The sequence below is a fragment of the Plasmodium cynomolgi genome, chromosome 9 (assembly GCF_000321355.1).
Source record: "Plasmodium cynomolgi strain B DNA, chromosome 9, whole genome shotgun sequence".
In the NCBI taxonomy this organism is placed as follows: Eukaryota; Apicomplexa; class Aconoidasida; order Haemosporida; family Plasmodiidae; genus Plasmodium; species Plasmodium cynomolgi.
Window position 1 is genome coordinate 153,388 of NC_020402.1, and position 22,802 is coordinate 176,189.

General features: G+C 46.8%; 6 protein-coding genes across 6 annotated transcripts; 3 read left to right on the forward strand and 3 right to left on the reverse strand.

The window, feature by feature from the left end:
- Positions 1 to 842: 842 nt before the first annotated feature.
- Positions 843 to 2,486, forward strand: PCYB_091320 (hypothetical protein; the record flags this gene model as incomplete). Its single annotated transcript, XM_004222245.1, has 1 exon — positions 843 to 2,486. A coding segment is annotated over one exon (1,641 nt), but the record flags the coding sequence as incomplete, so codon positions are not given.
- A 598-nt stretch (positions 2,487 to 3,084) lies between these two features.
- Positions 3,085 to 6,203, reverse strand: PCYB_091330 (5'-3' exoribonuclease; the record flags this gene model as incomplete). The annotated part of the gene is made up of 7 exons (XM_004222246.1): positions 3,085 to 3,115; positions 3,294 to 3,401; positions 3,488 to 3,619; positions 3,855 to 3,934; positions 4,165 to 4,240; positions 4,473 to 5,452; positions 5,694 to 6,203. The coding sequence occupies 7 exons, from the start codon at positions 6,201 to 6,203 to the stop codon at positions 3,085 to 3,087; spliced, it is 1,917 nt and encodes a 638-aa protein (XP_004222294.1).
- Positions 6,204 to 7,301: 1,098 nt separating this feature from the next.
- PCYB_091340 (hypothetical protein) lies at positions 7,302 to 7,861 on the forward strand (the record flags this gene model as incomplete). The annotated part of the gene is made up of 2 exons (XM_004222247.1): positions 7,302 to 7,643; positions 7,762 to 7,861. Coding segments are annotated over 2 exons (442 nt in total), but the record flags the coding sequence as incomplete, so codon positions are not given.
- A 726-nt stretch (positions 7,862 to 8,587) lies between these two features.
- Positions 8,588 to 13,645, reverse strand: PCYB_091350 (hypothetical protein; the record flags this gene model as incomplete). Its single annotated transcript, XM_004222248.1, has 2 exons — positions 8,588 to 12,728; positions 12,852 to 13,645. 2 exons carry the CDS (start codon positions 13,643 to 13,645, stop codon positions 8,588 to 8,590), a joined length of 4,935 nt encoding a protein of 1,644 aa, XP_004222296.1.
- A 947-nt stretch (positions 13,646 to 14,592) lies between these two features.
- On the forward strand, positions 14,593 to 18,828 carry PCYB_091360 (helicase; the record flags this gene model as incomplete). The annotated part of the gene is made up of 2 exons (XM_004222249.1): positions 14,593 to 15,577; positions 15,692 to 18,828. The coding sequence occupies 2 exons, from the start codon at positions 14,593 to 14,595 to the stop codon at positions 18,826 to 18,828; spliced, it is 4,122 nt and encodes a 1,373-aa protein (XP_004222297.1).
- A 318-nt stretch (positions 18,829 to 19,146) lies between these two features.
- On the reverse strand, positions 19,147 to 22,436 carry PCYB_091370 (hypothetical protein; the record flags this gene model as incomplete). The annotated part of the gene is made up of 2 exons (XM_004222250.1): positions 19,147 to 20,782; positions 20,899 to 22,436. The coding sequence occupies 2 exons, from the start codon at positions 22,434 to 22,436 to the stop codon at positions 19,147 to 19,149; spliced, it is 3,174 nt and encodes a 1,057-aa protein (XP_004222298.1).
- Between the last annotated feature and the right edge of the window lie 366 nt (positions 22,437 to 22,802).

Here is a 22,802-nt window from a genome sequence, read left to right on the forward strand (position 1 = left end):
CTCTTCTTTCTTTTTTTTTTTTTTCGTAACGTTACATGCGAAGCGGTAAGTCCCCATTTCGCATCGATTTTTTCTTTCCCCCTTTTGTGCATTCCTTTTTTTTTACAACATACTGCGTAGGCAAGTCGCACATCGCACATAGCATATGGCGCTTCAAATCGGAGCCACGTGCAAACCGTTTTGGTGAATCGACTCAGTGAGGCCTATGCTTAAAGCGTACACCTCCTCTCCCCCACTTGATTCGTTCATATAATTATTTTTTCTCCCCATCCTCTGTTAAACTTTAAAATAATTCCCCCCCCCCCCCGCGCGCAACACATGCTTGGTGAACGGAAGAATAATTGCCGCCCATTTGATAGGCCTCTTCCCCGCAGTGAGTTCCCCCGCGCTTTGTGCATAGCTGGAGGGCCCACTTGAGCAGCGTCCCACCATCTCACCATCCCACCATCCAACCACCCCACCATCCAATCACCCCACCATCCCACGTTCGCTTTGCTGTGCTCATCGCAAGCGGTTTCCCCTTTGTGTGCCTTCCTCTCTCTTCTCCTCGCCCATTTCCCCCTTTTAAAAAAACGTCATTCTCACACCTAAACATGGCATGAGTGGGCGGCCTCCTCACCCCTTTTCGACTCCATCCCAAAAATGAGTTGCCAACTTGGGAACAATGTAGAACGAAGAGTTTCGCATTTTATTTTTCCTTTTCACGTTCTGCCCCACGCGTTGCGCAGTTGGTTTCCCCGTTTGGCGCTTCTCATCGTGGTGCTCCATGGGGTAACACTCTGCAAGAGTGGCCGAGGGGTGGACGCGTCACGGGGCCCCCCTGGCGTGCCCCCCATTTTCAGCGTCATCAGCAGCGATGTCAAATTGGGCAACCAAGTGGACTATGTCAGGAGGGCGCACCCCCACGAGGGGGTGAAACTCTACGAACAGGTCAGGAACAAATGCAAGGTGTACTTTTTGCCGCTGGTCTGGCCCTGCGGCGAGAAGGGGGGCCCACAAGGGGGAGCCACAGGAAGGGCCACAGGAAGAGACAACGAGGGAGCCGCAAACCCAACCGCTAAGAAAGCGGCAAGCCAAACCGCTAAGAAAGCGGCTAGCCAAACCGATGGGAACACCGCTGACGGTGGGGGAGACGGTGAAACCCCCTTCGAATACCTCCAGCGAAACCTGGGAGACACGAAACAAAAAATGGAAAGCCTCGCAGCATACATCGAACAGTCGGACGCCATTATAGTCCCCATGAACTACCACGACATTTTAAATAAACATCTTCTGGACATTGCCCAATTTAGCTGCTTCCTCAATGTGATCGATTTCTTACTTTATGTAAACCAAACGAAGGGTAACCACAACGTTATTTTTTACGTGTACAATTTTCATGAGGATGATGATGCGTCGGGAGGTAGATCACACCAGGACAACTACGTGGAGAAGGAAAGGGAATCCATCGTGAACATAGTAAAGTCGTTTCTTCGAAGTCATTGGAAGAAGGACCGGTACCACAAGTGTGTGAAGGAGAGGTTCGTTTTTTCGAGAGATAATTGCATCAATGTGGATAGATGGCGTGATCAAATTGGGAAGAAGAGAGTCTACTACCGAGTGAAGGTCCCCATGCAGAGTAACCCCCCAGCGGGGCAAATAACATCATCACCGCGTATCTCTCCAAGTGGGGATCGCAAAAGCCACTCCATCTTTGCGAACCACCGTCCTGACGCTCTGAAAAACCTGACTAGCGAAAATTACTTCGTCTATAATTTTTTTTCCAACTTGAAACTTTCCATTCTACATGAATATTTAAAAATAGCTAGCCAACTCAAAATGGACAATTTTGATCCACTACCAGATGCAGGAAAAATGAAAATAAAAATGGGTCAAGTGGCGAAAGAAGTAGATGTGCTCCTTAACAAATTTTTACTCTTCCAATTAAACAAAAAGGTCGTTAAAAATGAAGACATGGTTGAACAAATTAGAAAGAAACAGCATTCTTACCTTGTCCATATCATCATGACAGATTTGCTAGAAAAATATGAACAACTTTTGGAGACACTCATTCGACAGTTGTACCAATTGTATAGACAGAGAATAAAAAAAATTAAAATAAATTCAAATATGATTAATGAGTTTGCAAAAGAAATTAAAAACGTGGATAAGATATTCCACCTGTATAACTCTTCGATGTCCTTTGTCCACTACTTCAAGAACAAAGGGAGTCATTATTTTCTGGAAAGGGCTAACTGTATTGCCCTTCAAATGGAGGCAAAACTTCTGCAAACGCTGAATGAAACCACGAGAGAAATTGTGAACTATTATATATCACAGGGGGTGTACGTTCGACACTACGACTTTACTTCTTCTTTTCTTTCCCTGAGGAAGTACTCCTTCTTTTCGTACATGCTCCAAACAGTCGCCGATATGCTCAGGAACAGAATAAGCCTCAGTTTTAACTACCTGTCCCCGAGTGCCTTCGGCTTCTCCTCTTACAAGTAAGGCCTGTGCGCGGAGAAAGGGGGGGAGCTAACCTGCGCCAAGAAAAAGCGGCTTCGCGCTGCTACACTGCACTGTTACTCCGCGCTGTTACTCCGCGATGTTACTCCGCGATGTTACTCCGCACGGCTACTCTGCACTGCTACACTACTCTGCACCCCGACGACATGCCCTTTCCCCGCCCCCACCCTCAGGGACGACCTCTCCTTGTCGCCCAAGCGGGACCTCATGATCACGACCAGCGAAATGGACCAAGTGGAAAAAATGTAAGTCCCCAGGTGCAGGCGCGCAAGGCACATCGGCTAACCGAGCAGGTGCATAACCGGACGCTTCACCGCGTAACCGCCGCACAAATCGCTTCTCTAACCGCTTATCTAACCGCTTCCCTAACCGCGCCCCCCTTGCAGAAACATCCCCGCGAGTACCTACTCGAAGATTCTCTTGTCAATGGACACAAATAAGAAGTAAACAAACTGGACCCACATGAAGAGCGGACTCCCTGGGTGGGTGACATTCCACTAAAAAAAATAAAAAAACGTCACGCCAATTTTCCCATTTTCTTTCTCTTGCATTAATTACACTAGCTCTTCTGTTGCCGTGTTAGTATCTGTGCTCCCGTCCTGTGAGTTCTCTACAAAAAGGGAAGGAAGCAGCGTCGCATCATTTGATGTTGTGTGATACAGTGCCATTCCATTCCATCCTATGATATGCTATGTTATCCTAATTCATGCCATGTGGGACTATAGGCGGTGGGAGCTCTCGTCTCCACCCCTCCAAAAAAAAAAAAAAAAAAAAAAAAAAAACTTAACCTCAACTTGTATTTGAGCTTCGAAATCTTTTTACTGCGCTCCGTAATTATCTTGTTTATCGTGTTGCAGTTTATGAAGGGGAGGTGCACGATGTACTCCCATGTTTCTCTGCACAGGTGGAAAAGATATTAATGACCATAACGATAATGTGTGATGATACAGGCCCTTCGGGACGACTTCACAAATAAACCAACCCGATCGGGCTCTGGGCTGGGGGGAGACCCGTCAAAATGGCTCCTTCCTCCAACACGTACTTTTTTCCATTGGGATCGATTCGAACGTTCTCAGGGAAGAAGGACTTCACCTCGTCTTCGGAGTAGATGTTTCTACGTGGGTGGGCGCAGTGAACAGGGTGTGTGTGTGTGCGTTTGTTTATGTGTTTATGTGTGTGTGCGTTTGTTTATGTGGTTATGTGTGTGGCATGCGCATTGGCATTGGACTGGATTAGACTGACATACGCACGCTCTTGCGTGTGCTCGTCGTGGAGCACCATTTGGGTGGCTATGCGAAGGGCGCATCCGTGCACGTGTTGCCACGCTGAATGGGCGCCGCTGGACTCACTTGTACGCCTCGGGCAGGAGGTTGTTGTCCTTCTGCGGCAGCACGCTGATGAGGTGCGTGTAGGCCGAGTAGGGCTTTCCCTGCGGGGAGAGGGAGGTGAAGAGGGGGGTGCAGAGGGAAGTGAAGAGAGCGGTGAGAGAGCGGTGAGAGAGCGGTGAGAGAGCGGTGAGAGAGCGGTGAGAGAGCGGTGAGAGAGCGGCAAAGCGTGGGCTTCGTCGTCCGCCTTATCGTCCGCCTTATCACCCGCTTGCACATGTGTCTATACAGGTAAATACGGACACCGCAGAAGGTACGCCATGACCGCCCCTACCTTTTCGAAAAAAAAATCGGACTTCTCAAAGGAGAGCAAATCGCTGCACAAGGGCGCGTAGTGGTAGGGATACTCCCTGCAAAAAAAAAAAAAAAAGAAGAAGAAGAAGAAGAAGAAGAAGCCCATGTGTAATACCGCTGCGTCATTTTGTACAACGGGGTGGGTCTAGGAACGCTGCGAGGGGGCATCTCCTGGCAATGCCCCGGTTAAGCAGTCGCCCCGGTTAAGCGGTCCCCTCTGTTATGCAGTCCCCTCTGTTAAGCGGTCGCCCCGGTTAAGCAGTCGCCCCTGTTATGCCCCCCACTTACCAACACCAACTCGCGCAGCCGAAGTGGTAGTAGTGCAAATTCCAAAAGAGGCCCTCAATATACTTATTCACAATATGCTGAATCTGCTTGGGGTCCTCCAACCCAAACTTCTGCAGGTAGTAGTAACCCTTGTACCTGCTCTCATCAGTGAACTCTCTCACATTTTCAGCATTTCCCCTTTTTAAAAAATAAGAGAATTCTTGAGCACTCAAAATTTTTAAGATAATTTTCAACCTCTGAATATGTACCTTGTCTTTAAGTGTTAAGTAATTATTGTACCTATATATGTAGTATATATATGCATTCAGAATTTCATTCATGGATCCTTCGTTAATATCGATATTTGGGATATGAGGGAGGAAATCGTTTCCTACTAGGAAGGAGAGGAACACTATATCATCTACTACTCGGGTTATGTTAAAAATGACATTTTTTTCTTTTTTTAATTTATTGATGTAGGTTGCTATTTGGGTTCTTATCGAGTTGCGTAATTTGTACACATCTAGAATTTCGAAATCGTAACTGTTCAGCGGTTCGCAGTTGGCGTAGTAGTCCTGTGTGTAGTGGTGCACTCTGCAGAAGGGGGCGCTCTGCGGGGGGGGGAGAACGGTGCGCAAAGTGGAGTCCCCCTGGTTGGTATCCTCCGTGCTGCCTTCCTGATTGGTATCCTCCGCGCTGCCTTCCTGAATGGACTCTTCCGCGCTGCCTTCCTGAATGGACTCTTCCGCGCTGCTTTCCTGATTGGTATCCTCCGCGCTGCTTTCCTGAATGGATGCCACCTCCCTGGGCTGGCTAAAATCCCGCTGCGTCTTCTCAAAATTCTCCAGCAGCGCGGCGTGCGAATCGTTGGTCATTTTGTACTTGTCCCTCAGAATGAAGATGTTGTTAAGGTGCGTGACGAGTGACAGCATGATGAGGTCCGCGTCCAGTCCGTAGATGCAGTGGTTGTAGTTTCGGAAGGCGGCGTCGCGCTTGCAGTTCTGCGGGGGGAAGGGGTGAAATGGCCAAGCAATCATGTGGCGACGCGGTAACGCTGTGTCGCGGTAACGCTGTGTCGCGGTAACGCTGCATCGTGGTGAAGTGTGCACCAGTAACACGGAATGCAACAGTAACACGGAGTGCACCACCCCACTGAGGGTAGAGTTTCGCTAAACTCATTACTTCGGTTGGCGGCCTCACTTCTCAGTGCCTCTTTGCAGTGCCGCTTTGCAGCGCGCCTACCTCCCGAATGAACTTCAAAATTTTGTGTTCGCCCTCCCCGGGCACATCCGATCCGGAAAAAATCACGTCGAAGGGAAAGATATTCTTCTTCTTCAAAATCTGGAACCACTTATTCAGAGCGAGGTTAATTTTGTACATGAAATCGGTGCCTGTGGTGATACAGTTAGGGTTGAACAGGTTAGCCCCGTTAGAATTATCGCTGACCTTAAATAAGCTGAGGAAGCGTCTCTTCCTCTGTTGGTTCATCTTGGCCTTAGGGGAGACTCCATCCACCCCGACATAAACTAAATTTTTTGGTTTCACTAAATGAAACAGATTCTTTAAGTACTTCAAGATGTTTGACAACAGCTCATGTTCATCATGCACAGGTAGGGTCTCCTTGTTCGCATGTGTACAATGATGTATCACTCCATTCATGTCGACATAAAAAATATCTACTTCTTTCTGTCTTTCATTATTGATTAGTTCTTCTCTCACTGTAGGGTAATACGACGTCAGCCATTTGTACATTCGTGGGATTCCAAAAATACGATGTCTACCTTTTTTCTCCACCCTGTCATATTTTGCACATCTTACATTCTTCACCATGCTCCTGGATGAACCAATGAAGTACTGCTTCTTCCTCTTTGCACCACTTGCCACTAGCCACATGAAACATGCAAATAAACATGCCAATGGACATGCCTTCCAAAATGGTATACGCATGTTCAATCTGCTTCGTCTCGCTTACACTCGTGCTTTTTTTTGGCATCTGCATTTTTGCCTCTTTTTGCTTACTTTGCTTATTTTGCGTATTTTGCTTATTTTGCTTATTTTGCGTATTTTGCGTATTTTGCTTACTTTGCTTATTTTGCTTATTTTGCTTATTTTTGCCTCTTTTTGCCTCTTTTTACTTCTTTCTGCTTCTCTCATGGGTGGGATTTCCAATAACCGGTTGGCACTCACTGGATGGAGGATAGAGCGGGGGAGGGGCTGGCCTCGCAGAATGAACAGAGGCATACTAACATCACACCCACATGGAGCCATGCGCAAGAGTAGCAGCCGTGTGGCAGTGGTGGGCGCGCTGGCAACTGTGTAGCGTTCGCACAGCATCCCCTCCACGCTGCCGTTTTTTTTTCCCCTTTCTCAAGCTGCGACCAGCAAAACGATGCACTTCTCGGCCCTGAAGCGAAAAAAAAAAAAAAAAAAAAAAAAAAGTAAAGTGAAGTTAAGTGAAGATCCTTCAAACCCGCAGGAGCAGTCACCAATCAGCTGTCATCAAAGGTGTGCGCACTGCATCTGTGCTCCCAAATGGGGCATCTTTCTTTTTGTTGCACTTTAAAGTCCGTTGCGGGGTGAAAGCGGCGCGCAAGCTCTTCAACGGGCAGTGCAAATTGTTATGCCGAAAAAAAGAGGAAGCAAAGAACGGTCGAAGGAATGAAGCAGCGAGGTAGCAGCTAACGAGGCAACGAAGGAACCAGGCGACGAAGAACGGATCAGCGAAGCAACGAAGCGACGGAGCGATCAAACCTTTGGTGAATACAAAATAGAAGAGATCCCGAATCGACTTGGCATCTGCTTCTTCGCCCCGTCGCCTCCTCACCGCAACACCGCCACACCTCACAACAGATGACGCGAACGAGCAGGGAGCTCTGCAAATTTGCCTGTAGCAAGTGCAACAATTTTATTTACCTGAACGAAGCGTGCGACTTGGTATTCAAAAAAGCATACCCACAGTACGCCAAAAAATATTATGACATGAATGAGTTAAGTAAAGGGAAGGAAAGCTGGACAGGACCTGGACTCCACCTTCTGGACAATCTATACAGGCAGATATATAATAATGGATTATGTGGGGTTAACAAACAAAAGAATGACTTTGCGAACAAGGATGGACTCAAGAAAGTGTTGCAGTTTCTAAACAAGGGTAATATAAAGTGTACCAAATGTAACGCGGCGAACATGTGGCACGTTAAGTAGGGAAGGAGGAGCCTCACATTGATACGTGCAACAGTACGCAACAACGCGGCATGCCCAAATGATGATTCTCACTTTGGTCTCTCCCCCGGCCGGTTCCTTTTTTGATTAGCAAAATGGGTTGCCGTGGAGCAAACGAATGAAACGAAGCGAAACGAAGCGGAACGAAGCGGAACGAAACGAAACGAAACGGGACAAAAACATCAAACATGGTGAAAACAAAGGGTGGCACAAAAAAAAAAAAAAAAAAAAAAAACGCACAGTTGTGGGCATTGTGTGTATATCTGCAAGCACAGCTGTGCATACATCCGATTTGCACGACGGAAGAGAGGATAAAAAGAAGAAAACTGAAAAGAGCCAGTTTAAAGGGGCCAACTGCGGCGTGCTAACTGCGGTGTGCTGCGACGCGCCCCCTTCAAACGGATGACCGCTGCAGGCGCCTCAGTTGGTCGCCTTCAAATTTTGAATACTCAACATAATTTTTTTCTTCTCCAGATCCAACATCTTCTCCTCTTCAACCTTTTTTACACAAATTTGGACGAATTCCTGCAGGGGGGGAAGGGGAGGCTTGGGATATGTATGCTGGCAGACAGGGGGGAAGAAGCACTCCTCCAGGAGAGATGCCACATCGGGACGGTTGAATCGGCCCCTCTCCAATCCAACGCGCGAACCCACCTTTATGATACCCCTCGTGAAGGCGTCCAAGGTGTAGACATTGCTTATGAGGGCGTAGGTGTCGATGATGACGTATATATAATTGAGCGTGCTGGGGAAGCTCTTAACGATGAGGCTGTACAGGCGAATGATGTCCTCGGCCAGGCCAAAGTTAATTCCATCGACTCGACCGACTTGAATCCGTTGATTTAGGAAAACAAAAATGCTATACACTAATTTCATGAGGTCAATTATTTCGATCTTTTTTTTCTTATTGACATTACTCATGTAGAGGGTATCATCAAAGATCGCTTCCTGGAGGTACTTTTTTTTTGCAAAATGGCCGATGCGCAGTTGTATACTTTTTCCATTAAGCTGTTTAGGAACTCGCTGGAAATTTCGATTCTGTCTCTTTTAAACGTTAGGAAGTTATTCTTTCGCACGATCGTTTTGCTTCTTCCCGTCGCAGGGTGGTTGTCACTGTCGCGGCTGCTGTCGCGGCTGCTTTCATTGCTGCTGTCACGTCCGTTGTCAGTGCCGCTCCCGTTCCCGTCAGCATGGGGCGCCTCGTTCGCCGCTGCTTCTCCCCCCTCGCGGTGTGCCTCGTTAGAGGTTGGCTCCTCTTGGCTGCATATCTCCCTGGGGGGTGGCCCCTTCACCTCGTCAAACATGCCGTCCAGCTCGTCCACCCACAGGGAGCTCCCCCCGTGCAGAAATTTCTCAAAGCGCCGTTTATTCTCCTCCCTAACATCACCCCCCTCGTGACAACCAGACTCTCCATGGAACACACTGTCCCCCAAGGCATTGCTATCCACATTGGCCAGAGAGTACATGATATAAGAAAGCTCCTTGAGAGAAAAATTGGACACAATTCTCACATCATTTTTAATAACATCGAACAAATTTTTGAATCCAATTTTTATTTTCCTTGCAAAGGTGTTGACATAGATACTTATCGTCATGGTGTCCAATGGTAACTTAAAATAACTTGCATACTGTCGTAAGAACTGATCATCATTTGGTGATTTCCCTTTTACGTTTTGCTCAGTCGAGGTACTACCAAAACGGTTTGAGTGATATCCATCTCGATGTTTCTCATTTAAATATAATTTCATGTGTAAAGAAATATACACTGAGAAAAGGTAACAGAATTTTAGAAAATATTTCTTTTTTATTACATGTTTGTTGAGAGACGTCATGGCCCATAGCGCCGATCCCAGATTATCATACTTAACCTCGTTTATGCTAATGCGCCTTGATTTGCTCATTTGCTCGGTGCGCCACGCGGGGGGGTTGGACACCATGTCGGTGCTGTTGGGATAATCGGACTCAGCACCGCTGCTATCCGAGGAATCCAACTGCGAACAGTTGCCATTCCCTGGAGAATCGGATGGAACAGCTCTGCCCCCCCGCAGATGATCACCCAAACCAACTTCGCCCCCCCCGGGAGTGTCTATCTGAGCCCTCTGATACACATAGCGAGGGAACTCAATAGTGTTCAACAGCCAATCGAATTTATTAAAAATATTCCTATGTATATGCTTATATTTCGTTAGCAAATAAATTAGCTGACATATATTTGAGGACTTCCACCTCAGGAAGGAGTTCTCCACAATGGTGCACAGTAGTATTAGCATTCTATTCACTTGTTCAGATAAAGCATTCATTCCTTTCCTCTCCAACTCGTTATAATTTAATAGCCCTTGTAGAAAGTGAATTATGTCATTGGAAGTGCAGTAATTAAACCTGGTAGTATTTATATACATTACGGAGAGAAAAAAAATTTCATCCAACTGTTTTTTCGTTTCAACTAAATTCATATTTCTTCCTATGTAGTTAATATAAATGGCTAGCTGTTTTGGCATTATGATATTTCTAAAATTGACATTTTTATTTTTTTTGTAAAAAGTTTTTGTTTCCTCATCATACAGTTCTTCTATTCTCTTTTCCTTTATGATATATATATCGTTAATGCACACATATGTCGGGTACTGCACCTGATCGGTGTCGCTACTCCGGTAGAGATCCTCAAACAGCTTCAACGAGTCTGCAATGCTTTGCTTCACATTTTCTATTAGCTTCCTCTTCATTTCGGTGCTGTACAATTTTGTGAATTTGCTCAGAGCTAGTACATCTAGACATACATCATTTGTGTTCACTTTTCCATCTGACGGGTCGTCTCCACTTGGACGGGGTCCTTCCAACGTGTCCCCATCATCTCTATTGGCATCTACACGTTGAGTTGGGCCCAACGGGGTAAGTTTGCCCCTTCCGCCATCTCCAATTTGGGGTTCTTCTCCAAAGTGAGTGTTTCCTTCTCCAATTTGGGGTTCTTCTCCAATTGGGGTGTTACCATCTCCAGTTTTCGGTACGCCATATGCGGGATGCACAGAGTTGGCCTCCCCCAAGGTGGTGCTGTCCACAAGTGATGGGCCCCCTTCTTCCAGAAGCTCCTCGTCGGGGGACTCTCCCAGGAGCTCCTCGCTTTGGAAGAGGTCGGTATAGCGGTCACCTAGGGCGCTACCGACTGGGGCGTTGCTAACTGGGGCGTTGCTAACTGGGGCGTTGCTAACTGGGGCATCGCTAACTGGGGCATCGCTAACTGGGGCATCGCTAACTGCCGCATTGTCAACTGCCGCATTTCCAACTGCCGCATTTCCGATTAAGGTACTGCCCATTGCCGCGCCACCGCTTTTCTGGCCGCCCTCGGGAGGCCGCCCAAACTGAAAGAGGTGCATGTTCCCGTTCAGCCACTCATACATGTACTTGTCCTTCAGGTCCAACTTTATCAGAGACACAAGCGAGCTCTTCAAGCAGTTGTAAATAAAAATCAGCTCGTTCTTATGCTCCATACGCACACGATCCACGGGTGGAAGAAGTGAGTCCTCCCCCTCCACAGCTGCATCCAAGCGAATCGCGCTACCCTTCTGAACAGATCGTTCTCCCCCGTCCTGACCAATGACGAACACCAAGTAGTCTACATACTGCACCAGCACATCATTACATGCACTCACGAAGTCTCCCAAAAGAGCCACATCCAAGCTCCCATAATTATTGTGCAAATTTAAATTACGAATATTAGGGTTCTTCAAAGGATAAAAAATTTTTGAAATACACTTAATCAGTTTGTATACTTTGCTCAAAGTTTTAATTTTAAAAACGTCTACATTTTGTGAGTAGCTATTCTTCCTATCGGGGATTCCTACGAGAAGGCTGCTTCTTTTTTGTTCCCCTTGGAGAGTGCATCTTTTTTGTTCCCCTTGGAGGGTGCTTCTTTTTTGTTCCCCTTGAAGGGTCCCTCCTTTATGCTGCCCTGGGAGGGCCCCTCCTTTATGCTTCCCTTGGAGAGCCCTCCTCCTATGCTGCCTTTTCAACGTGTCGAAGTTAAAAAGGGAAAGCAAAATTTTTCTCTTCAAAATTATGGACATTATTTTGTTCAGTAGTAAGACGCTACTTCTCAACAGCAACGTCTGAGATTCAAAAATGATAAAAGGGATGTAGATGTAATATTTTTCCTGTAGAAATTGTAAGTTTTCGTGGAGGTGCTTGTATATGTGGTTGAATATGTCGAGGATGTTTGTGACGCTTTCTTCAGCCAAATGGAACTTGTTTTTGAGGTAGGCTATTTGGTGGGGGCTGTACGGGGGCTCTTCGCGCAGGCGCTCTCCCGGGAGGGATCCACCGGGGGAGAAGCCACCCACTGAGAAGTCACCCACTGCGATGTCACTTCCAGCGCTTCCAATTTCAGCGGTTCCAATTCCGCCGCTACCCACTTCAGCGCTGCCAATTCCACCGCTACCCACTGCAGCACTCCCAATTCCACCGCTTCCAATTTCAGCGCTCCCCACCGCAGAGGAGGCGCCCCCCGCGCACAGCACGTTAAAGTGCAGCAACTTGCACAAACTCCAGATCGCCCACAGAGACTCGTCAATAGACAAGTACCCCTTCACCTTGTTCAAATGAAAAACAATAAGAGAAAAAAATTTCATAAAATTACGCAACAGCGTACTTGTCACAGAGTGAATTTCGGAGTAAGCCATGAAGGCACTGGTATCCACACTACTGGAGCTTTTGAACAGCTTTATCAGAATAATACTGATGGCCCAAAGAATAGAAGACATTTCGTATGAACAAAATTTATCCATATTTTTTATTAAAATTTCCAAACATTTGTTAATGTCTTCATAAGTCAGATGAAATTCTTTCACTCTCGTTTGACTCGGATCAAAATATTTATTTTTTATCAACACGTAGTCTCTCCTCAGCTGTATTTTTATGTATTTTTTATTTAGACTCATGGACATTTTATGTAGCCATTTTTCTACACATGTGTGATCAAACTTTTCGTCTTTTATCGCCGTGACGAAGTTGGCGAAGTTCTTCTCCTTCCACGAATGGTAGATGTAGTTCAACAGGTGCAGCGATCTGCAAAAGGGGGGAGGGGGAAAATGGCAGCAAAAGTGGCGGCAAAAGTGGCGGCAAATGTGGCACCCAAAATGCCACCCAAAATTGTGGCAAAATTGTGGCAAAATTATGGGGCAAACTCACCCGCTCTCTTCACCGCCCTGCAGAAAGCTCCGCACATTCGTGTTCTGTATATCCACGACACCCTGGGGGGGTCCCTTCTTCCGATAGAGACCTCTGTTCCTACCGACCAGACTTCCTACCCTTCCGTGTGTCTGACTCATTCCCTTGTTTCCCCCCTCTTCCCGCCTGGGGCTCTTCCCTTGACCAATTTCTGTTTCTCTATCATGTTTAATTTGATCCTTCTTCGAACCACCTCTAACTGCATCACTTCCTGCATCCAGCATATGACTCTCCTGTGTGCGCTCCTTAAATCCGTTGGATAAAATATCTCTCTTTTTTCTGACTACCTTTTTCCCTTCATCCTGGAGCACACCTACGGAACTGCTATGTGTGATGCTCAAATTTTCTAATTGGGAGGCGTCCCCCTTCCTTTCTTTCCTGCTCACCTGTACACTTTGGAAACTGCCCCCTAGGGGTGATAAGCACTTAAAAGGGTTCCGCAACCGATCAAAGATGCACCGACTGGGGTGCTTCAAACTCTTTTTATAAGTCACATTGACAAACGTGGGGACTTCCCTTCGTCTCCCTTGGTCACGGTCCCCACCATGGAGGAAGTCGTTGTTCTTGTGTTGTATCCCTAACCTGCTCCCAAAAGTGTGTGTTCTCACAGAAACTACGCACTTGGTATTTATTACTATGAACAGGAGAGCGAGGAGCTGAACGCATACCATCTTATGCCCCTCCTCTACTCTTCCATTATTTTTCTGCCTTTGGCTTATCTCTGCAGCTTTGGTGGAGTCATTTCGGCCAGTCATTTCCTGCGGTTTGGGGCGCTAGCTGGTGGGGTTTCATTGTGTTCCATTCGCTTTACATCCGCTCGGTAAGCTTCTTTTCGACTAGCTTCTCTGTGCTCTTCTGCTCCTATATTGCCTTACCTTACCTTATCTTTTCTTTTTTTTTTTTTTAATCCCTGAAGGGTAGTAACACTCCACTCTGAACGACGGTCGCGGTGAACAAAAACAGGGGAAGAAGAAGAAGACCCTTCATGAGCTGAATAAAAGGCTGGAACATCTATACTACATGTGCATCACAGAGTGGCTGATAAATATATATTTGCCACCCTTTTTCGGGACCGTTCCATAGCCGAAGGAAAGGCTCCACACCAAGCTTCAGTTCGGGGGAGGACTCATAGGAACGGTACTTGACTCACCAAAAAGGAAAACAAAATTAACGTTCATGCTTCCCCCTTTTTTTTTTTTTGGCGAAAGGGGAGCGCTTAAACGTATGTAGAAGAAGGACGATAAAATGAAGTCATTTTTTGAGGCTACGCACAAGGGAGTGTCACACCATGAAAGTACTTCACCTATTTCTGCGTAGCTAACACCGCGGTGAAAGGGTGAACATGCAAGGTAGGAATGGCCACTAGGGAAAAGAACAATCCACCCAAGTAATATCACAGCTGTGGGGATGACTCCACACACGTCCGATTCGTAGGAACTTCCAAATGACGTCATGCTCAGCATGATTGGTAACGAAAAATATGACTGCACCTTTGTTTAGCTCAGTTCACTTAAGCACATCCCTTCGTACCAAATGTGAGGGCTAACTGCAGCGCAGGGGAAGGTGCAGAAAAAGGCCCCGTAGCCCTCCACACAGCAGAAGCAGTAGCGTCAGCAGTAGTAGCATCAGTAGCAGTAGCAGTAGCGTCAGCAGCACAACTCTTCCTCCAGGCGAATCGCAGCGCAGCTGCCACAGGGACAAAATGAATACTAAGTGGCTATTTCGGTGGAGGTACCCCCAATGGGGAAAAGCAAAAGCATCACCCACGTTGCATTACTTACAGCAGGCCAAATTGTTGAGGACTAAAAGGAGGACGAAATGGGTGAAGACTTCGCACAGAGGTACTGTAGAGGAAACGGACGAATGGGTGAAGACTTCGCAGAGGGGTACTACAGAGGAAGCGAACGAATGGGTGAAGACTTCGCACAGGGGTACTACAGAGGAAACGGACGAATGGGTAAATCTGAGCCAAGGCAGCATGACTGCTTCCATCCCAGGGGAAGAAAAAAACAAATGGGAGACAGCCATGTGGGGAAGGAACCCCCGTCATGAAGATAAACCCAATAAGGAGAAGTACACACAAAAGGGTACCCCCCCAAATGAGCAACTCCGCAAAAGGTACCAAGGGGTACAAAAAAAACTTTATCAAAAGTACAACCACCAGGGAGTAGGAAGCGACCCAAACAAGGTAGAGACATATGAAAGGAACTACGAACAAGTGAACGAATTAAATATCCATCGAATGTTACTTCTAGGATTGGAAACACTTAACATAAACGAATTGAATAAAATGCAGATCAACAGCTTCCTAACCATACAGCAGGGAAAAGATGTACTTATAAACTACCCAGACGGGTCAGGTAAAACAATAGCCTACTTATTACCCCTCCTGAACAACATATATTTTGTGCATGACTACTTGGAAGAACTGATCCTTGAAAGCTATCATGGAGGGAAAAAAAAAAAGTGCGGAAACTCTGTTCAGGAAAACTTCAAATTTAGTAACAATTTCGACTTGTACAACGAAATGAGGAAGTACTTTCTCAAGTATAGTCACTACAGGAGGAATGTACTGTTGGAAGATAATACCACTCAGGTGGGTAAAAAAATGAATCAGAAATTTCACTTGCTCCCAAATCATTTTGATGAATTGGACGAAGAATCTATACGGGGGTATCCTCACCTAGGTAGGATGCATCGCATGCACAAAAAGAAAAAAAAAAATACATCAATGGGGGGTCGAAAAGGAGGAGACGTTTTCTCACCAAATGAGGACCAAACTGGTTATACACACAGAGGAGAGGTGGAAGCCAAACAGAGAAACGTCAGCCTGATGAACAAACTGATAGAAGTAATCAAAATTAACAAAATTAATCTTAATAACATAAATAGTGACCATGCTAATAGAGAAGAGCTAGCCAAATTGGAAAACATTTTAATGTACAACTTTAAGGTGAAAGAGAAAGAACCCAACTGTGTAGCTTCTCCTCCAGACAATGATGAATGCATCTACCGATACCTAACTAGGAACCCTTTACAAATTAATAAGCCAATTATTATCCTAACTGTGAATAAAGACAATATAAGTCAAATTGTCCAAGTGATAAAAAAACTGGATGTGCTAAACCGGATCAACATACAAACGTTGAATGACGTGCCTTACCAGGACAGAACTTATTCCACTGTAGATGAAAGAACACACATAGAATCACTCAATGAAAAGGTGCAGATGCAGTTAGAGAAAAACTCTCACCTAGAAAATCTGCACGTGGTAAGAGTCAACAGAGTTCCCAACCCTGTCTTGTGCAAAGATGAAATTATGTGGACCTGTGCAGATATTGTAATTACCACTCCGGATATCTTTCTACATGCATATCAAAACGAACGAACCAAACAGATCCTCCCATCTATGATTATTTTCGATGAAGTAGATATGCTGTTTCAGAATAATGCCTACAGAAATACCATGATGAATATTTTTCACCTTGTGAAGAGGAGACCTGAGATTTACAACCCGCATATTGATATTAGCACTGCAGGATTGGAAGATGTGGCCACCTCCATTGAGGCTGCCTTAGCGAGCGGTGGGAAGGAAGCGGCTCCCTTAGCGAGCGGTGGGAAGGAAGCGGCTCCCTTAGCGAGCGGTGGGGAGGAAGCGCCTCCATTAACGAGCAGTGGGGTGAAAGCAGCTCCCTTAGCGAGCGGTGGGGAGGACGCGGCTCCCTTAACGAGCGGTGGGGAGGACGCGGCTCCCTTTGGCCAACCCCAAGTTTTAAGCACCTTCCAAAGTGGACTTCACTCCGTTGTCAGCGACTTCGAACGTGGCCAATTTGGAGACCTGGACATGTCGCCTGTTGAGGGGGCCAAAGGGGGGAACCCTGCCGGGGATTATCACCCCAAAAACGCCTCCCACGGGAAAAAAGCCGCTGACCTTACCCCCCGGGCGAAGGAAAAAGCGCGAGAGCTTCCGCTACTCCAGATGATATACGTCAGCTCGACGCTGCCTTCCGTGGGACATACCACCGCGGGGAGTATGCTGGCTGAACGGTTCAGCAACCTGGTCGAAATCGTGTGCAGGGAGAACTACCACATCCCCAGAAACGTGCGCACCCAGTGGATAGAATTGAACAGGGACAAAATTTTAAGCCACTACCTATTTAGCGGCGGGACGGGGGACACACACGAGGGGGAGGATAGCTCGGGCATCGCTGCCAAGGATGAGGGGAACGCCACTCAGTATAGCGGTTTCGCCGATCAGCGTAGCGGTCCCCCTGCTCAGCATAGCAACTCCGACACGCACCATGGGGGCAGCCTGAAGGACGCCGCCCTGTCCAGCAAGATCAACAAACTGGAGAATAGCTCCTTCGAGCATAGACTGGATCTGCTAATCCACGTTTTGAAAAAGTACCACGAGTGGTCAGCTAGCACAGAATGGCACAAACACGCAGAATTTTCTGAACATGGTCAGGCGAAAAAGGATACAACTACCAACCCCGAAGGAGGGGAAAAAAAAAACTTTGCAAGCCCAACAAAAGGGGGGAAGTTCCACCTAATTGACAACAAAGCAGTTTACAAAACGATCGTATTTGTTAACAGCGTAAAGGATTGCATCCGGATATATTTTTTTTTAAAAAAACACAACTGGCCCGTCTTCTGCTTTCACAAAAACATATCAATAAATTCACGGATGCAAAATCTGCACAACTTCCACCACTCGCACGTTGCCATTTTAGTGACCACCGATTTGTTGAGCAGAGGCATAGACACCAAAAATGTGGACCACATAATTAATTTTCATTTTCCTTCCGACGCGATAACGTACCTGCACCGGCTCGGAAAAATGAACAGGAGCGGCGATGATCATCATAATGGCCTTAATCACCATAGTAACGCGGAACGAGGGCAAATGCTGCACCGGCGGCACATCCCCCTGGAGGAGGAACACATTGGTGGAGAAGCACAAACGAAGTGGTCACATCAAGGAGACACAACTTGGGAGTATATTCCAACTCATGGTCAAGACAAAGACAACACGTTTCTCCGAACAAATAAAAACTTTCTCGTGACAAACTTCTTATCATTTTCAAATCTCCCTTTGGCACAGTCGATTAGAAGTTGCGATCAACAGAACGCAAGTTTGCTTCCCCTTTTTTCAAGAAAAAAATCTTTCAAAATGAAAATTAAAAGAAAGGAAAATAATGCCCTTGGGGAGGACAACAGATACATCGACATTGGGGCAGAGGAAGAGGATGATATCAACATGGATGGTGATTTTCCAAACGTGAGGGAGATAGGATCGCAAAGCCGGCACTCCTCCCACCAGGGAGAGGCACAATTCGAGAACGGTCACTCGAGGGAGCCCTCCACATGCGAGAATGACGAGAAAAATGTCTACGTTCAGGCGCCCTTCTCCGTTTTTTCGCTGGACGATTTGGGCGAGGAGTCACACGGGAGCGACACAGATGAGGAGGGAGCAGCTGCGGAAGGAGCAGATGGAGACCTCACAGATGGAGACCTCACAGATGGAGACCTCACAGATGGAGACCTCACAGATGGAGACCTCACAGATGGAGACCTCACAGATGGAGACCTCACAGATGGAAACCTCACAGATGGAGACCTCACAGATGAAGACCTCACAGATGGAGACCTCACAGGTGAAGACCACACAGATGAAGACCACACAGATGAGGCAACCCCGCCGCATAACAAATTCGCCCAACGGAGAGCCGCGACAAAAGGAAAAACTGAAACAAAACATAACCCGCGTGCTGATGATGACCACGCGGAAGAGTTCCCTGGAGAGACCCCCTCCTGTGAAGAAAAAAAAAATCGCTTCGAAGATATCACCAGTCGAGAGTGCCTGCCGGTGATGCCCTCCCTCGTGATAAAATCCCATCCTGGGATGACGTCCAATTTGACAAGAAAAAATTTCTAGTGGAGCGGTTTAAGAGCAGGGATTGCTACCTGATGGGGCAAGTCAAACGGGGGAAGCTCATCTTTAACAACTTCGAAAGTAATACAGATGAAGACGATGAGGAGGAGTTGCTCTTTTAAGTGGAGGTGTGTTTCTCTATGATCCGTAAAAAAGTGCTGCTTCCGTTAGGTGGGTCCAAACTGCACACTTTTAAATTGTGCACATAAAATGGCTCTGCCACGCGCTGGAGAAGCTCCCAAAGGGTTAACCACTCGTGGGTATGTGCCTCCGCCCAACCACATGGCTCCCCCCCATGAGGCTGCTCCCCCCCCCATGAGGCTACTCCCCCCCAGGCATCTGCTCCACGTCCAGCAACTCGTTCACCATGTACACCTTGCCGTGGTTCAGGACTGTCTCGTACAGTTCGTTCAACAGCTTATCGTTCGATATGGTGCTGGAATTCCCCACGATGACGACGTGCCGCTTGGCCCTCGTAATGGCAACATTTAACCGTCGATAGTCCTTCAAAAATCCAATATTCTTAAAATAATTGGAACACACAAGAGATAAAATGACGATCTCTTTTTCCCTCCCCTGGAAGGAATCAACAGTGGCTATTTCGATGTCTTTGTAATCTGAGGTGAAATTTTTTTCATCGTATAAATTATCATAAAGAATATTTTTCAGCAAATTCATTTGCTTCGAGTATGGAGTAATTACGCAAATGTGTTTGGCACTAATGTGATCTGCATGCAGCATCCTCTCGATTAGCTTGTACACGACGTAGGCCTCTCCTCTGTTGCTTCTCGATTTGTTGTTCAGGTTCACGATGTCGTCAATGTCGATTTGGACGGCGTCCTGCAGTGCCTTCTCCTTCTGCTCTGCTGCGGCGCTTTCCCCGGCGGTTGGCGCAGCGGTTGGTGCAGCGGTTGTCCCAGCGGTTACCCCAGCGGTTGCCCCAGCGACCACCTCCTCCTCATGGGAACTCCGTTCCGAGCATGACTCACTTTCCACAACGGCATCCTCATCCCCTGCGCAGATGTCCTCACTTTGGTCCCCTTCTTCCAAATGGTCCTCATAGATACCAAGGCCGTTTAACCCCTCTTCTCGGGGACCTTCGTTATCGGGCCGTTTTTGTCCTCTCCCCTCGCTATCGCGAAGGTCACCCCCTGACAGGGGAGCTGATACCGCCGGTGCCGCTGATACCGCCGGTGCCGCTGATGCCGCCGATACCGCTTGTGCCTCCGTTTTGCTGGGCTTCTTTCCGCCGAGCTTATCCCCCTTCTTCTCCTTCATCTCCAACTGTATCATGTCCAGCTCCTTGGTGTCATCGAGAAATTCATCGAACCCATCAGTCTCAACCCAAGTGATTGGACAATAGCTGTAGCTCTGAATCATGTCCCTCAGATTTGTGCCCACCTGGGGGGTTTCACGTTCTTCCTCTTCCTCCTCCTCTTTCTCTCTCTCTTTCTTTTTCTCCTTCCCCTTCTCTTTCTTCTTCCCCTTCTCCTTCCCCATTTTTTTTTGTTTATCCTTGCCGCCCTTTTTCCGCTCACCCGTTTGCTTCGCCGCTTGGCCAGTATGCCTCTCCCCTGCAGCGGGCAGAAACAGCTCCTCCACCGTGATGGCCTTGCAGGAGTCGTGCGAAACGAGGCGATCCTCATAGAACACCTTGTTGGACCATTTCAAAATGAGGTCATTCATTCGGTACTGGATTTTAAGGAGGAAAGAAATTTTCCTTTTATATTTTTTAATAAGTCTCTCGAAAAGTGTGACGTTTAATTTGTTGCCATTCTTGTTGTGTTTCACCAATGGAGCTAGCTGTTTGTGGTCCCCGAAAAGGAAAACATTTTTCTTCGACAGCGACAGAGGCAAGTAGCACAAGGGCTCCGTACACTGACAACACTCATCAATACAAACAGCATCGAACAAAAAATTTGTATTTTTCACATATTTATTTAATTCATAATTTGAGCTACTTGAGCAGGTGGAAAAAATGACGTTGTTTTTATTCATCAATTCTGTAAAAAAAATATTTTTTTTCTTTCTACTCTTGTTCAACATCCTAATTTCGTATTTCAAATTCGCTACTCCTTTTCTATCGAATGGACTCTTTTCGTGTTTTTTTTATTCTTCAATTTGTAAATTTCTGTTTTCATTTTTTCTATGTCTTTATCAATGTCTTCACACAATTTATACGAATCGCAACTTTTTATTTTTTCGTCATAGCTATAACTCCACAAACCTTTTTCTATTTTTGACTTTACTCCAATTCGAACTACATTCTTTACATTCATGCTTACACATTTAGCTAATATATTATCCACTGAGACATTACTTGGTCCAGTCACGAGAATTTTCTTGTTCCTTTTGACCAGCTGGTAGATCAGTTCGCATAACACCGTTGTCTTTCCTGTCCCGGGGGGGCCGTGGACGCAAAAAATGTCATTCGAATACAGGCAGAAGTACACCGCCTTCTTCTGATGATCGTTTAGGTTTTTGTTTCCCCACTCTGCCTTGTCACATTTGTGGATGTAGTTCGATTCGTTGGATAGGTCCTCCGCGGTGGGGTATCCAACGGGGGGTTCCCCATTTGAATGGGCACCCATGTCGGAGGCTTTTTCCATTTTGAGTGGCTCCCCAGATGGTGGCAACTCCCCAGATGGTGGCAACTCCCCAGATGGTGGCAACTCCCCAGATGGTGGCAACTCCCCAGATGGTGGCAACTCCCCAGATGGTGGCAACTCCCCATTTTCTAGCTTCTCCCCCCCCTGCGCTCGCCTCCGGAAGATGCCCAGAACCTGCCTCAGAAAAACATCCTGAGAGGGAGCCTTTCCAAAAAAGAGAACCTTCAGTACATCGGAAGGAGTCTCCAAGTTGGCCTTCATCAAATTAATAGCCTGTAATTGACGCTGCATAGAAATTTCGCTATTCACCAGACACACATCAAAGTAGCTTCTATCACTCAGCAAGTCAGTGCTATTAACGTTTAGCTCCTTGCATAACTCATCCGTATGTCTAACAATAAGGTTCATCTGGTTCTTCTTCACTTTATGAACAGTGCATACATATATATTCACAACATCCCTCATTACTGCATTTTTATGAACAACGGTCTGTTCCTTGTTCAGGCAATACCTTTTTCTTTTCCTCGAGAAATGTACAATACTTCCCTTACTGAACATATTGTGATTGAAATTTTCTAAATTTTCTTCATCACTTAAATCGTTTGATTTAATTTGTTTCTTCCTTTTAACTAGCTTAATAATATATGCATTTTGGTTATCGCTGTGTTTTGTGGCTGTTTTGATGGTCAAATCGTTTAGTAGGATACCTTTCTCGATTAGCTCCTCCTTGTTAAGATGCTCATAGCACATCTCTAGTTCCTTCATTTCGTGTATGTTCTCCAGCTTGATGAGTTCTTCAAATTTGTTCAGGATTCTTCCACGTGGTCGGCGTGACTTTCCCCGAGTGAGAGTTGTCTCCCGTTTGGTGGGCGGCGCCACATTGGGTTGCTTCCCCACCTCTTCCGACTTCCCCACCTCGTCCTTCTTCCCCACCTCGTCCTGCTTCCCCACCTCGTCCTGCTTCCCCACCTCGTCCTGCTTCCCCACTTCCTGCCTCCCCATCTTTCTGCTCCCTCTCAGGGGGTGCGTGCACACGTATTCACGAATGCGCGGTTGCCTTTGAGTACAGCGGTGCGTCTCTTCGGCGGGTCACTTCCCCGCGTTAGCACGTGGCGTATGTGTATGTATGCCTCTACGTGTGTGTGTTTGAGGCCACTGCCTGTGGCCAATCTTCCTCTCGGAACTACCCAAAAGGTGGCAACAAAAACGGCAAGCGGTTGGTTCACCTTACGCTCCTAATGGCGAAAGGGACCAACAAAAATGATCCCCTCCGCAGGGTATTCTTCCAAAAAAGAATATACTTACACAACTTTTACGAGCAGGTGTGCCCAGCGTCCTTGGCCCTTCACTTGAAGATGGCACTCCGGG